Source organism: Antennarius striatus, chromosome 16, assembly GCF_040054535.1.
Source record: "Antennarius striatus isolate MH-2024 chromosome 16, ASM4005453v1, whole genome shotgun sequence".
Taxonomy (NCBI): Eukaryota; Metazoa; Chordata; class Actinopteri; order Lophiiformes; family Antennariidae; genus Antennarius; species Antennarius striatus.
This window is the reverse complement of record NC_090791.1, coordinates 6,424,112-6,440,731: the sequence shown is the minus strand read 5'-3', so window position 1 is coordinate 6,440,731 and position 16,620 is coordinate 6,424,112. Positions and strand designations below refer to the sequence as shown.

At 41.0% G+C, this 16,620-nt stretch overlaps 1 protein-coding gene across 2 annotated transcripts in view; it reads right to left on the bottom strand.

The window, feature by feature from the left end:
* ntn1b (netrin 1b) overlaps positions 1-16,620 on the bottom strand; it is a 38,057-nt gene that overhangs the window by 16,696 nt on the left and 4,741 nt on the right. For both annotated transcript variants that reach the window (XM_068336673.1, XM_068336672.1), the window contains exon 3: positions 557-745. In XM_068336673.1, the coding sequence (XP_068192774.1) occupies positions 557-745 (189 nt within the window). The remainder of the gene's footprint in view (positions 1-556; positions 746-16,620) is intronic.

Below are 16,620 nucleotides of genomic sequence, written 5' to 3'. Positions count from 1 at the left end.
TACTGGAAATTCAAATTATAGTCCTGTTTTCATAAATGTTGCTTGGGAAAATGTAGGCTAATGATGTTTTATTAAAGAGATATACTTATTTATCAAAAGTCAAGTACTGTTTGCAGAAGAAGTGGTCCGTACTACTCAGACGTGTAATTAGTGCTTTATGACTGTAGCTGAGGTCAGATCCCTCTAAAGATAAATCTGTGAGATCATTAATGACAGAAGAAAAACAAAACTTTAGGTCTATAACACAAATTTTGTTTCTAACCATGGAATTGGTTATTTTTTTTCTTAAATGCACTTCACATACCAGATGACTCGATAACCATATACTGCTTTGTGTATAAGAATGAAAAGCCAAAAAGCTTTTTGATAGTTTCTTTTATTTTAATAGGTTGTCATGTCTTAAATGCAAATTATAAGCATGAAAGGAAAGTACCAGCTATAGTTGTCAGATAAAAGTACTGGAGTAGATGTAAATACCAAGTGGATATTTACTCGGATACTATTATGTGAATTTAAAAGGGTGCATCGTGGGTGATGTCAGATCCTTTCCTGTTACCTTTGCATGCTCTCCGGTGTGAGATGGTCTTGGTCATGTCCCTGTAGTAACCCTCCTTGCAGTAGTGACAATGGCGTCCTGCGGTGTTGTGACGACAGTTGAGACAGACGCCACCGCTCCTCCGGCCCGACAGCTTGTACAGCTCCATGTTGAATCGGCAGCGGCGGGCGTGAAGGTTACAGTGACAGGCTGGACAGGAAGAGAGATCAGCAAAGCAGGTTCAGGTCCAGCAAATCAGTGAATGGTGACAGCGTGGAGTACTCAGATTTGAACAGTGGGCTGTATGTAACGCCAGTATTGATGAGAATGAAAGTCTCTTGTGAGGTAGGAAACTTGAGACCAACTGTATCATTAAGCTGTAAAACGACCCTGAGGACATGCATTAGTGCGAAAGTCTTAATCACCTGGTACGACTTTCTCATCTTAGCTGGTTTTTGTGAAACAGATGGCGTGACTCGACCCGGCCTGCTTCAGGCATAACGGGACCTCTAGAAGAAACGTCCCGGCCGAATTTCCCTCTCTCCCTCGGCCACCTGCTCGTGTATTTAACCTTTGAACTCCACTGATGTCAGGGAGGAAGCTTTCCTCTGCTCTCCCACACGTCTGAAGGAACGGTAAATTATTTTTATTTACACTTTCCCTCATTAATATCAATCCTCTGATGCGCAGGGTTGAAAATTAGATTAATGGAAATGCAAGAACTCAAAACATAAAGTGTACGTACACATACAATCACCATACCTCACCATTTTTCTGTTAATTGTTATTTTCACATCTTTGTCTTTAAAATGTACTTTTTGTTTGTTTTTTTTAGAGCTTTTCATACTTGCATTTCCAATTTAGCAAAATCAGAAAATTCACCAGGCTAATTTGATATAGAGGACAAAGAGTGCGATTACAGCAACACGTGACGCACCCCGGCCCAAAGTCAGGGAAAAAGTGAATGCAAATTGTGGGATATATTTCTGAGTTTCACAACCCCTGAGAAATAACTTCTTTGCCATCGGAATTTTAATTCAATGAGGTGAAAGTGAAAAAGCTACATCACAAAACTTGTGAAGAGATGTCCATCACCTATGCACAGCTTTCTATCCCAAAATCAGAAGAAAGCTAAACTAAATGCCATATAGAAAAATGGAATTTGCTGGAGTGTAATTTTAGTTAGCTTCAAAATGCTAAAGCTATCCAGACAATATAGATAACTTTACATCCAATCAGTCAAACAATTCCAGCTTTGATGCATCACTGAACATTTTTCAGGGATCCCACCTCTCAAGCTGTTTCTAGACTGATTTGTCCAAAAGCTCACATCACATTTGTTGCCTGTATAGCTATCCATATTTATGAGCTTTGAAGTTTAAATAGTTTAATTTAAACATTTAAAAAAATGATGGTTCTTCTACTAACTGAACAGTATTCTCATATTTTTAAAAGCTGAGTTTATTAACTAGCTAAATTCAGCAGCAGCTCTGATTGGCTGATTGTCAGTCAAAGTGGCACATGAAGGGTAAATACATGTCAATCTTATTGTTATTGATCTCACATAAATAAATGTCATTCTATCACTCATCTCAGAAACAAATGGAGCAGCCAGGCGGATCTTTACCACATACGGTGGTGCTCATGGGAAAATGCAGTTGCCTCCCTGAGAAACAATTTTATTACCAGAGGAAACAAGAGAGTTTTATATTCCATGCTCTTTTTAAAGTTTGCATCTGTTTGCGACAGAGAACATCGATGCTTCCTATTCTGAGCTGTTGGTGAGGTTTTACCTTGTCATGATCTTCCTTTATTAGCCTGAATCGAACAGGTAACATCATAAGGAGCGGCCCTCACACTTTCTCACATTCCTCTAATCCCTCCGTCATGACGCCCGTCTCTGTGTTGTGATGGGAGATCCAGGTGATAAGACTGTCACATGTGTTCCTCGTTCATCGGCCGCCTGAACCACGTACAAACCGACTCACACCTGCCACCAGGGACCAGAGCCGGCAGGTGGTTGGGATTCAGAAACACTCCTTTGGAATGGGGGCCCAGACACACACACACACACACACACACACGCACAGAAACACACACACACACACACACACACACACACACAAACAGAGGTGTTTGGCAGCTGTCACAGGCTTATCTCCCTCACTTCCCTCCCCACGGATGATCCGGCACACACTACACCACACTTTGAAGAAGTCACACACACCACACACACACACACACACACACACACACACACACCCTCCTCCCTTTCCCTCTTACTCTGGACTGCTTTCTTATCCCAGATGTTATCTCCACTTAAGGGAAGTGTGGGGGGGGGGGGAAGCAATGGGGACTTTTTTCATGAATAGGAAATGGAATGCTCTTAGTTTGTGGTGCTGAAGAAAGACGATGCTGGTACTTTACTTTAATCTTCCAAAACACACACACAGACATGCAACGCTGAGGCCATCACTTCAAAGAATGCAACTGGTTTTTAAAAACAAGACAATTATATGACATTATCATTTCTCCTTTTCTTCTTCTTTCAATCTGTCTACTAGCTTACAGATGGAGATAGGCTTTATGTCTGTGTGTGTGTGTGTGTGTGTGTGTGTGTGCGTGCGTGCATGTGTGTGTGTGAGGGCGTCATGACTCTAATAATGTTATCTCCACAGCTGTCCCCAGGCCCTTCTAGTGAGAGCTGTGCTATCTCATCCACACATCCCCGCTCTGCTCACACAGTCGCTGCTCTCGCTGTCCAGCAGGACAACAGGCTCTGATAAACTGTGTGCAGAGCAACAGGCTCCCAACGCCGCTCGCATGTTTGCATCATTTAAAAGTCAATCGGTCTGAAGAAAGCAGAAATATTTGCTAAATAACAAGAAATCACTGAGTGAGGCCGGGGCTGTCAGATGTGCCCACCTACTTCAACATCCATCCGTTTGAAACCGTTTTCGACTTTCTAATCGTTTTCGCACAAGTTTTTCATTTGATCCATTTTTAATGACACACAAATTTAGAAGGAAAAGAGCAGTTATACTATTTTTAGAAATAATTTTTACGGTGAGTCACCGTAAAAATTTGTGGATGCTCATGCAACTCAGTTCCAGTCAGAATCGTTTACAAGCCTAAAAACATGGAGGCTTGAACAAGCTAGGAGAAGATTTAAAAAGAACAAACTTTTTTTTTTTTTTATTCAACCACTGATCAAAAGGAAATAATCAGAAGCATATTTGAAAACAGGATTTGTCTGCCACTTTTAGACTTTTCTTAATTTGAGTTGGAACTACAGTGTTTTGGTTTTATACTTGGTTCTCTGAGTGATATTATTAGCATAACATATTTTATAAGATATTTTAAATTATAGCTGTCATTTTTAAAAGTTTTGGGTGAATACAAGCAGTAACAGTAAAAAAAAAAAAAGTCATTTCGGTATGTGTTCATATAGTTGGTACCTGATACCTGATAAAAATTATTTCTCACACTATATTGATGTAAATGAACAGTTTCATTGTTACGTGTGTCAGAGTCAGCCAGGTAAAGTTAGTCTGAAGAAATCTTAATAATGTGTTTCGACATTAGTACAAGAAAAGATAAAAATAGTTTCCACCAAAAAGTTCAGCAACAGAAAAATTATAGGAATGCTCGGAAAAAAAATGTAAATGCATGTACAAAAATACAAAGAATAGAATGCAGACATTATGACATCAATGTATTCAAGAAGTTCCAAAATGTAAATTGAGTGCATAAAGAAAAGGTTACTGTACATTTGCTGCTTTCTGTTGCACTGGAGTATTAAAGTGTTTTTTTTCTCTGGGAGCACTTTCATTTGGTTTCGAGAGCCTACTTAGAGCGATGCTGTTCCAATCTATTTATGTTCAAGTGCCATCTATCAGGCTTAAGGAAGGGCTTGTGGTGGGCGTGCATATTGGATGGAAATTACGCATCCCACAGCTTTACGGAGGCGTTGTTTCACTCCGACGTCAGAGGAGAGCACACTTCAGGAACAATCGAATGTCTGTACAAGGAGATCTCTGACAAAATGTGGTTATGAATAGTTCCATCCTGCAGCAAGACATTAGCAACTTTGACATCACATGTCATGTGTTTAGCCATTCAGTGTGTGTGTGTGTGTGTATATGTGTGTGTGTGTGTGTGTGTGAGAGAGAGAGAGGGAGAGAGAGGGGGGGAGGGAGGGAGGGTTTGATCTGTGCTGCAAAGAATGCACTGTTCCCTCAGAGACTCAGAAAGATAGAATTCCAGCACTGTTGTTTATTCTAGATCCGTCACTCTCTCACCGAGTGTAATCCTGTACGGTCACTCATACGATCAGCTGACGGCGTGTGCCAGATCAAACGGGGTTCATCACAGCCTGTGATCTGAGCAGAAGACAACACTCGGGCCTCAGCAGATTACAGAGACATATTTTCTTTGACAACAGTTGGTTTAGTGGTTGGATGTGTCAGAGTCAACACACACACACACACAGACGCATACAAACTGTTTGACAATGGGTTCGGCAGAATCGCATGTTTTCTTTCTTTAAAGAGGGTGCATATTGATGTTTTCAGTTGTTTTTCTGTAGGATGATGAGAAAAAGCAGGGCCGATTTTCAAGAAACTTAAATGTTAGGGTGTAGCATGGGCACAGGAGGAACCTATAACATTTTAGATCATAAGAAAGACATTACACTTTTTTTTTTCACTGTCACTGAATGAGTAGGAATTTCCTGGCTGAAATCAAATCAAAGAACTAAAAGACTTTAAAAAAAAAAAAATTCTTTCACCATGGTTATGCTCGTCAAACATCGATAAACATGCCCTCACCTCCATTCATCCCTGCAGGAATGCAGCAGCAATGTAACCTAAGAGGCTGGTGGCCACAAAGGTCTCCAACACACAAAACACACAGAGGAAACACAGGCAGATGCTGCCGCACACATTTAGTGTAAGTGATGAATAAAAAGTTACGCTTCAATCGCATTTGGACTGAAAGTGTTTTGATTCAGTTGATGATGTACTAGGGGTTAAGTGTGTGCAAATACCCTGCATGTAAAAAAAAAAAAAAAAAAATCATAATGAAATTAATAAAAACAAATTTATGGGTTGCAATTTGAAAAGCAAGAAAAATGTAATCGAGGTCTGATGCATGAAGTCATAGCAAATGATAAGCGATGATAACAAACTGGCTCATCGGGCCGCTCATGATGAACTCATGATGCTTTATTCTCTGGATACACTTTCTTCTTAGAATTAAAGAGACGCCACGTCATATTCCATTAAAATAGATGGCATGAATATATCATTATAATACTGCAAAGCTGGACATAAATCATCAACGACTTCTGCTGTGAAGGTTCAATAAAACACTTATGAAAAGGAGTTTTATAGGAAAGCGCTATCAGCTGCCACGGCTCCACTCCTCTTTACTGAAGCCAGTGATTCTGCAGTGCGTAAACAAAACAGCAATGATTGGTCATCTCAGCTGCCTCTGAGCCTACTTCATGAAACACGTTCACCACAATAATGACTTCAATCACACGTCGCTGCTGCAGCTGTGATTTGGATGAGGGAGACAACTTCTGCAACAAGCTCTCCACATGATTAATCCCTTTACAAGTTTCCGGACTCCTTTTGATGATTTCACTCGAGGCAAAAAAAAAGCAGTGAAAGGAAAAAGAATTGGGAGTTGTTGCAGGGAGATTTCTATCTCACACAGGACCGCACAGGTTTACGCAGTGACCTCCGAGGACTGCTTCGTCGTTACCAACCCCCGTCACCAAACTACAGATTTTTTTCTTACAGAAGATGCTCTTTGATCATGTTAGAAAAGAAATGGCATGGCTCAGGCAAACAAGAGCTCAGGAACATGAGGACTTCGTATATGTGATGTGGCTTTAATGAGACACATATTAGAGGATGGAGGCTGTTCCAAAAATGAGAATGGGTTCAGCTCTGTGTTGAACAAAGCTGATGGCAGAGCTTGGTGGGCTTTTCGTTTCTATTGAGTTGTTTAAAAGTTGTGTTTCGAATTTGTTTTGATCAACGCTCATCGTTTCTTTTGTCAGACTGAACTTGTTAAAATCAGCTGCGAGAAACAAAGCTAGCAAATAATTACAGCTCTCATCAGCTACTAGTCCACATGACAGGAAGTTGGTTCAAACACACAAGGAAATAATAAAGGAGGTTTAAAATCACTTCCCCCAGGTGCTTTAACACACATTTCCATCAGAGATCATTGGAGGTTGGCGTCAAAACTGAAACTCAATACCTTCATGAAGTCAATGGAAAGACTTGCTGGCTAAAATCCATTGTCATACGGTCCCCCAAATTAGGACTGTGGGTCTTTTGGCTCCTGCTGAGAGACAGCACCAACCCAGTGGAACATCCTCCTGCTGTGTTTCTCTGGCTCCATCAATGAGATTTGGCTTGAACGAGGGCAATGGAACGCCATCAGTCTTGGCTGTCTCTGGCTCATCATGACCAAATAACAAGCAGCCTCAAACATCCTTTCAGAAAAACATTTGCTAACTTGCATTGACAAACATTACCTTTGCTAATTGTAGAGCAGAAGCTAACATCTGCCTGTTCAATCAGAACCAATGCTATCTGTCTAATGATGCCATCATGGATAATTTGGCAGCTCTGTTCCCGTGTGTGTGTGTGTGTGTGTGTGTGTGTGTGTGTGTGTGTGTGTGTGTGTGTGTGTGTGTGTGCTCCGCTATCATAACAACACACAGGGAAACATAATGACCCATCACTCAGCTCACCTTTCACCTCTGAGGAGCTGCCAAACCACAAGAGTACAATTTGTGTCCCAAGACTAGATAAGAGATGAAAAAGTATAAGCTAAGCTAATGAATTGAGTTGTCTGTGAGATAAAAGGCTATCTAAAGCCATCACAGTCATACAGGTCTGAGCATGTCTGCGGATCTGTTTAGAAATGTATGTAATGTAAAAATAAATTTAATGTCAGCATTTAGGATTTTATGACATGACGGATTTTCCTCATATTGAGTCAGTGATCGCTGTGTTATTCATTTAGTTGGACATCGACAGCACTTTGTTCAAATTAGGTACAAACTCATGGTCCTGGTTTCACACAGAAACATCTGCATTGCATGGAAACACCCTGTGTTCATATATCATTCCCCTGTAATCATAAAAGTGCTTTACCTCAAATGGCAGAGTGAAATTAACAATTTATTGATATTTAAGTGTAATTACATTGAGGGATGTAGAAGAATCCTGGGCATCAAGGCGCCGTCGTGTTTAGCAGGACCTCTCAAACTGGACAAGCCTTCGTGTCAGGTCCTTGTAAAAGACAATAAATACCTATCAGCTCCATGAGAGCTTCTGTCCATAAGTTTGACCTCTGACCTCCCAGGAATTTTGCCGTGGACATTTAGAATAGTCAGCATTTTATTTAGAACCTTATTTGGAGTTGGTACTGCCAGCTCTACCCTGGATCATTTGGCGTTACAATCGTTTTCAGTGCTTTTCCGCCCATGTGTTTTAATTTTATTTTTGTTTGCTGCTCTAGAATAGAATCACATAGAATCAAGTGCCTTGTTGTAGTCCAACAGTCGCACAAACAGTGTCTGAATGTGCACTTCTCACGTGACACTTTTCCTTTTCCTGTAAACTGCTTTCCTCTGTGTGAGAATAATTGTCTCCCCTTCTGACTTGCAGGCTTTGTCTTTACCGTGCAGGAAGGGATGATGTCATGAGGGGCGTTCCCTTCTTTACAAGCACAGCTCTGTGATCTCTGGCGGAGATCAATTAGCTGAGCAATCAGCCCGTCCTGTGCTTTTGAATGAGTTGCTGCCCATAACCCCGGTGGTTGCCTGGAGAACGGGGGGAATACTCCACCTCAACACAAACAGCCACCAAAGTCGGGCCCAGCCACTGTGGACTCCATCCCAGTACAGGGTTGTGAATGTCATTAGGTAATGCAAGGTGACATCAGCCAATGTAATATAAGATTAGCTGGTAATAATGTGTGTGGGCCGCAGTAATGGGCTGTTAGTGGTGACTGACGAGAACAGTAGTTCCCTCTAACAGGCTTTCATCACAGCAGGTAAATCTGGATCGACAGCTGGAATTTTCTGCCAGAGAAACTTTTTCATAACTTTAAAACTTAATTCTAAGAATCTGAATTTTTCTTTATTGTGCATTTTATATATGTGCACTTTTCTTAGAGTAGGTTTCTGGAGCGCAAGAGGAACCTGAGGTGACGTATGTGTTCAGTGATTCTTTGAACAAATGCAGCACCGTTTTTTCGTTTTTCTGTACCAACCAGATTATGTCACCTCAGGTTTCCCACTGATGGTGCACCAAAAAAAAAAAAACGTTCTCAGAGGAACTCCCTTATGGGAAGTTCAGAACCACCCCATTATTTTGACTCTGCCCATGAATTCAGAACAATAGAACCTCTTAGAGCTGAGATTGAGGAGGATCTTTTTTTTGTCTTTTGGGTTATTTTGTAGCACCAACTTTTCATAATTGTGCAATTAATAATGACCACCGTTATTCAGATGCTGATATGTGGTACCAATGATAACACAGCCTGTCTAATGAATAATAGTGCATAATAGCCAGAATATCTCAGTCCAATTATCCTCTTGTTGCAGGATTGGGAGCGGTCCAGGGTAGGCGGGGGTGGACGGACTGGCTGCTCATTTTGCTGGAACGTATATCGTGTAATTGCAACGATCTCGCCTCAGATCTTTGTTGCATGTCACCCACTTGTGTTGTCTTTCCTCCATAGTCTACACCAAAGCAGTGGTTTAGTGGGGGGGGGGGGGGGTAGGCAGAAAAGGAAATTGGACAAAAGAGAAAAAGAGAAGTGAGAAACGATGTGCATAATTATTAGTGTTGGCTGTTTGCTTTCCCAGGCTTGTTTTCCTTCACCTGATCATTTGTTTGGAACATTTAGCCAAAAAATTTCAATTCAAACCAATGATGTTTTTTTTCCAAGACAAAACAAGACCGTACTTAAAATAACCACACACACAAAAAAAGAGGAATCTCCTGTCGGAGCTCAGGGCGTTGATGAAGGTAATGCTTCCTCTTTTTGTGTGCTTGCACGATCAGACATGCATCTGCGTTAGCAGCATGCCCACTCTGGCTGTAATTACTGTATAATCTGAAGGGTAATAATCTCATGAAGCTTATTAAATTCTGATATTTGCGTTTGTACTGGATAATCTGGAGCGTTCCTACGGTGCAGGTGTGCAGACAGGCTGAGTGGAGTGCTGCTCCCTTCCTTCCTGGAGGTTATTTCCTCCTCAACTTTATGGGAGAGGTGATGAAAAGGTTCACAGCCATTAAGCTCGATGAGCACAAGCCTCTGCTCTGCTGCTGAACGTTGGAATGAGTATGACTGCATGGATACAAGCATCAAAACCAGCTCAAAATGAATATTCTTTCTGCTGTGGTTTCCATGGAGACATGCTTTAGGTGACTCTTAATAGGGGTTAATTTTTTCTTGGCTATCTACTGGTTATTTCAACAATGCATTGAATACTTTAACACTTGCAGCCACTTACGCTCCATCATTTCTGTAGCTTCTGCTAAAGTCAAGGGTATATTTTATTTACAGAACTATTTTAATGGGATGCTCAAATATTTATTTATCACATTTATTCACATGGTAACGCTAACTCGTATGTGGATCTTGTTTTATTGTGGCACTAAACGACAAGTATTGATCCACAGACTCCAGGACACCTGGCCAATGAGGGAGCAGCTAAACCATTCCTGTTGTTTCTTTTTTCTCTGTTATCAGTTCACTTACAATGCAGATTTAAGTTCTCTAAGAAATGTCTCCTATGCTGATTGTGGTGTCTCAGTCCAGGTTAATCCTCTGGACATAAATGCATTCACATATTCAGTTGGTAGAAATTAGGTACAGTATAGAATTTGGGTCACGGTGGTGTTTCTGTACCCGTTTCTGAATGGAGTTTACTTGGTGAATGTAAAATCTTTACTTCTTGTGTCTGTAATAACAGCAATTCTGATCGGTGCAGCAGTTGTCTCCAGCTGGGAGCTTTTATTTACACTCATTTGAATGGAACATAATTGAGCTTGTGGACTAAACCTGCAGTGAACATCTCCACAGGTTACTGCAGGGCTTTGTTAGCTGGTGCTAGGCTGAGGTCCAAAGCTCCCCCACTGAGCGGGGAGGTTATTTCAACAGGCTGGCGTGTGCATCCAGTGTGTTTCCCTGTGCAGAGGGAACGCGTTAGACGAAGGCAGGAAGCCGCTCGACTGTAAATCATAAAGCTGTGGCGACAATCCATCGATCTTATGGTATGTTTATTGTGCTTTAACCTCCGTTTACTCCAAGGGCTTATTTATAACAGCCTCCATTACTATGTCAAAAAATATCTCTCCCATGTGTTTTTAGATTGCTTCCAAAAATGTAAAGCTGTACCCGTTTAAACAAAAAAAATAAAATAAAAAGGACAGTTATTTCCCAATTTCAAAATAAAATTTGCACTGATGTCGTCTCTTCTCTGGTTTAACCAAGTGTTTATGTGACACAGTAAAAAAAAAAAAAGCACAGTTTGAACTCCATGATCACATTGGCTCTGCATATAGAGATTAAATTTAGCAGTCAGTGATCATCTGACTAGGTTGAGGCACTATAAACCACTTTACCATTTTTTTGGAGACTGCCAGACCTATATAAAAAATATAGCTTTAATATGAAGTGGCTAAATGTTTTGGAAATGTGACTGCAGAGTTACCAAATTAACCAGATTCACCTGTGAATCATCGACTGTCCTCTGTTCGGTGTGTCGGGTCCAGACAATAAAAACCAGCTGAAACAAAATCCCAGTTCTATTTAACTCACGGCTCTGGAGTCGTTCCCTTCTCAAGCGTGTAACCAGACACAACCTGTTATCTCTGAGTCATGAGAGTTAGAGCCTCACTATCAGTGTAGATAAACCACATGGCACATATTCACACAGAAAACATGCACTGTATGTATCGCACTCAGTTTTTCTCTAAGAACGAGGAGTGGAAACTGATGCGTGAGTCAGAGTTTGACCAATCAGGGGAAGGAAGGAAGTGGCTTTCTGTTCGCTGTGAGTGTGTGAAGAGAGTTTGTGAGCCATCTGCTCCACAATAGCATCGGTGACCTGGCCCAGAGATGAGGAGAGGATGGGAGCTGGCGATCTGCCCTTTCTCCATACCAACTCAGAGTGGAAGAATGATGGAAAAATGGAAAAGATTTTCCCTGGCTGGTCTGACTCAACAGTGTGTCTCAGTCACATTCACACACACACCAGAGCAGAGGGAGGATTGTAACTGATGAATCTCCAGGTTTTCCCTCCTTTAAGCAGATGTGAAGCTCTGGGATATTTATAGTCACGTAGGAACCGGTGTCTTGTACCCATTGTACTTTCGCCTCCTCTATCCATCCCACTGGATATCCCTTCAAATCCAATAAGTGGTTCCTTACTCTTACTGGGAGAAGAATTGGCCACTGGGGTATGTTAGAGATGGAGACAGAGTGCAAGAGGATGTAGAAATCCATTACGGAGTAACACAGTCTCTTGGAGCGGCTCACACAAAAAGTTATACGGAAAAATAAATATGAAACGGGAACCAACGTTTCCTTTTTAAGGCGAGATTATTATGTCTACACTTTGTTTGTATTTAAGTCTTCTGGAGACAAGTGGCGTTTAATGAAAAAAGGAGTGGGGTAATTAGCAGCGGACATTCCTGATGCCTGTTGGAGTACTAAACAGTCACATTTAAATTCCATGTTAAGTATAAAAAAAAACTTGGAGAAACACTGCCAATTTAAAAAGGATTAAGTGTTTATTTGACTCTAATTGATCCAGTTGTCAGTCGCAACCTTTGTCTCCCAGTCAAGCCGACCTCTGTGTGGACGACGCAGCGGGGAGGATGGGAGCAGCCAAACGAGATTATGCATCCATTCTGGAGCTCCTTAGTGCTTTTTGGGGGGCAAGAGGTGGAAGTGGCAGCGGGGGCGCTCTGGGGTAAGTGGAACTGAGTAAGTGTGCTGCATGTGGGCATACAACGGCCGCGTCTGGTGGCAACCCGGCAGGGGAGCTGGCTGGGGGTCTGGATCTGAGCTGCAGAGCGTGTCCCCCCGCCGGCCCATTAATCTCTCCCTGCCTGCCCTGCTGCAGATCCTCAAAGGGTCCCGATGCGCTCACGCTAGGTGGTCCTGATGCCACCCTGGGAGCCCCCGGCAGTCAGCTCCATGCAGACAGACGGTGGACACAATGGGTTAAACGTCTACACATATGCACAAACATGTGTACCTCAGCTCACAACAAGGCACCCCGTGAACAAACAAACAAGAAAACAAACAACTTGTACCGTGCCAGCCAGTTGGGGTCTATTTACTGCATCATAAAAGGTCGCCTGTTGAGTTTAATTGTGCGGAGACAAACAGAGATGAGGTCAAAATGAGGCTATTTAATTTCACAACGCGCTGAACAAATGCGTTAGAAGCGATGATGTACTCAATGACCCCTTAACGTTACACTGAGCAAGTCTGCCCGCAGCAGATCTGGTAAAAACAGCTGAAAACTCACAGAAAGGGAACTCATGCTCATCACCTGAAGGCTGAATCTGAAAATATTCATTCGACTATCAGCTTATGTTTTAGCAATAGTCAGTTTTTTGTTTTTGGTGACATCACTAAAGGTCATGCTCTGTCTTCTAGCAGTTTATCCCTCGGTGTTCCTGCTATTCGGCGTCGGTAAAGCTAATTTAAAAGCACGGTTGTAGCTGTCATCCAAGGAAATAAATCTACTTCTGCTGACTAAAGCGTGAAACATAACTTGTGTGGAATTGTGTGTGGAATTATAACAAAATACAACACAAAAAAAAAGGAATATGCCAAGAAAAAAAAAAAAAAAAAGACACTCAGTTGAGTTGAAATCCCCACTATTCAGAGAAAAGCATCAATTTTACTCATGAAAATTCCCATCAGCCAATCAGCTTCTTTCCCGGAACTAGAATCCAGATACAATTATTAGTAACATATAAAACATTATGCACAAAATCTGTTTAATTAAAATGAATATTTACCCTTATGAGGTGGGGAATAATTAACCTACACCACCTACCTCTTAATGCAACAATAAATGGAGTTGATCCAGCTGCCACAAAATAGTTTGTTAAGCCTTTAGTTTCTGTGTAGTTCAGTGCTCTCAAACAATTGTTGTTGTGTTCAGGTATTGTTTATATCCTTATGCAGGCATCAAATTTTATTGTTTCCCAGTACGAATTAGAATCAAGGTTGAATAAACCTACACCTTTGTTTGGTTTGCTTTATCAGGATTTGTGCTGAAATACAATTTGTTCTTTTGTCCTTCCACCAACTATTAGACAAAAATCAATCTAATGGTTTTTGCAAAATTCTGCAGACAAACTAACAAACAAACCGAATTAACCAGGATGGACACAGCAATAATCACACGATACAGGCATCACTGCACATCATGTGTCATCAAGCGTGTCTCCATTTCTGTCGACTGTTAAACGCAATAGTGTCTGTATGTTCAACAAACTTAATACTTTGCGGTGCACATAGGATCTGAACATGAAGTCCAACCTTCTCCAACCGCCGCCCACAGCACAGCGGAACCAGACATTTCAGCGCACTCTTAAAAGCCCAAGCAAAACCTCTCTGGCCCAAACCATCGTGTCTGTCTTGAATTATGAGCTCAACAAAACAAAATCCTCTAAACATGCAGTCTTTACCCAGAGGACACTGGATCGCAGCAGCAGAGCAGAGATCTTTTTTTTTTTTTTTTTGTTTGGAAATCCCTCTAATACACGTCTTTGTGTTATTGTCTGTTTGTATATGGAGGAACCTCTTTCCAAAGGCTCGCTGGCTTGTGTGGCGAGGAAGAGGAGTCAGAGTAAATGCCAATATTGGGGGAATAGTTTTCCATTTGAAAACATGACAGCTTTAAAGGATGCTTTACCAAGCTTTGTCTATTTTATTAGCGTTTGACCGACCTCAGAAGCAACACTTACCTGAATGATCCAGGAAGTCCTCTATGTGAACTTCTCTGACCTCACTGTAGCTACATGCTAATTTATGCATATTTTAGCTCATTTACTGCTTTTTCTAGCATTGCTGAAAGTTTTCTACGATCACATGAGATGAATAATAAACATGTTAATAACAAGAATAAGAAAAAACAGTGGTTGAACTGTATGAAGGAGTTTGAATACAGACAAAAACTTCTTCATAAGAGACTGTGAAAATTACTAGGAGGGAAATTGTTTTAATTTTTAGAGTAAATGGTATAAATCCGTTTCAATTCAGGTATAACAGCGCTGTAGGAGCGCTGCCTCATGGTGCAGGATGTGATGTGAGTCATTACAATAATTCTCTTCCTCATTTGTTTGTTTTCAAACAGTAAATATGATTATTTCCTGTTTTTGTCACATTTAACACAAAATAATGGGCAGTTATGATAATCTCTGAATCAACTGCGTCATCAGGTCATTAACAGAACCAAGAACAAAGAATCTACAGATATGCAAACCTTATCCTAGAAATCAGTTATTAAGTTGTTGTTACCGATTTTCGGTAACTGGATAATCTTCCCGTGGGCTCTATTAGTTCCAGTTACACGTTCAAGCCCATCTCTGTTGGATGTTTCTTCCTGTGTTTGTCATCAGAGAGCTGCACTGACGATAAAAACTCTGAAGAAGATGCTCAGAAGAAATGCATACGTGAGTATAGTTATGGCCACTTTTATTTAATTTAATTCAATTTCATTTCATTTCATTGTTTTGAAGAAATCTTATTCTTTTTTGTGAATACATCAAGGGTATTTATCATCTAAAATGTTACAAGAGGTAGCAAAAAATGACTCCACAATGACAAACCAGGCTATGGATACTAAAAAAAAAAAAAGAACTGATTGATATATTGTTCTATTTATTGATTGGTTTGACATATTTTCGCTTCATGGTCACAACCACTCACAACCATGGTCACGTTCTCTGAACTCCCATTGGTCCAACCCCCTCCTCTGCCTACAGCCAGCGCCTTGAGCCTCTCCCCATCGACTTCCAGATGACTGAATTGTCAGTCGCTCCAACCGGTGCTGTGTTCACACTGAGGTAAAGCTAAAAGTTTCTGTGTGCATAAACCTCCAGCGTACCTGTTTCCTCTTAACTCCTCCATTTTCTTTTCATCTAACATCTCTTCCTCTTGCACGCTTTTGTTCCTTCTTATTTTCTTCTCATTACTTCAATTACAATTTCCATCTTCTATTTTTTTTTTTCCACATCTAATCCAACTGCAATTTGCTGTGTTGTTTTCAGATCTTGTTCTTGTTTGGACTATTTGTGTAGCATATCTGAAGGTCATAATGTTGTTTGGCGTTACTGTGGACCCCAGGGAAAATGTCTGTTACTGCTGTAATCACTAATAAAGATTCAAACAAACAACCCATAATAAGAACAAGACTTTTACAGTTTTTTTTGTTCTCCTTTTTCTCTTCCTGGGTAAAATGTGCCTTTCTGACGTGTGTTTTTCCTCTATGATCAAAGTCTTCTCTAAATGTTTACGACTGAGTATCTGCGAATTTGTGTCAGTTAAAATAAATTCATCCATGGAGGAGAATTTCCTCTTTGCCTGCCAGAGCGAAGTCCAAGGTCTGAAGCTGAAGAGCCAAAGAAGAGCCAGTGCCTTGCTCAAGGATTCTGCAGTATGACACACATTTACCACCAAAGGCATTAAATTATGGTGCTTAAATTAAATCACCAAACCACCTTCCTCACATCAACACAAACACTGCAGGTTATGACTATCGGTTGTGACAAGTTACCTTTATAAACAGCCTCTTTTCATTACTGCTCTGAGAAATATGTGAAGGAAACGTGTTTAAACTCGAGCAAATCAAAACAGAAGCCAACAGAAAAAAAGACAACCCTAGAAATAGTTGTGTCATCTGGCCGTTGTTGACTTGATTCATGTGAGAAATTGAATCCCTCAAATATGTTTCGGGCTGTGAGTTAAATGGAAACGTGTGACTGTCCCTTGGTGCTGGCAAACGGCGAGGGCCC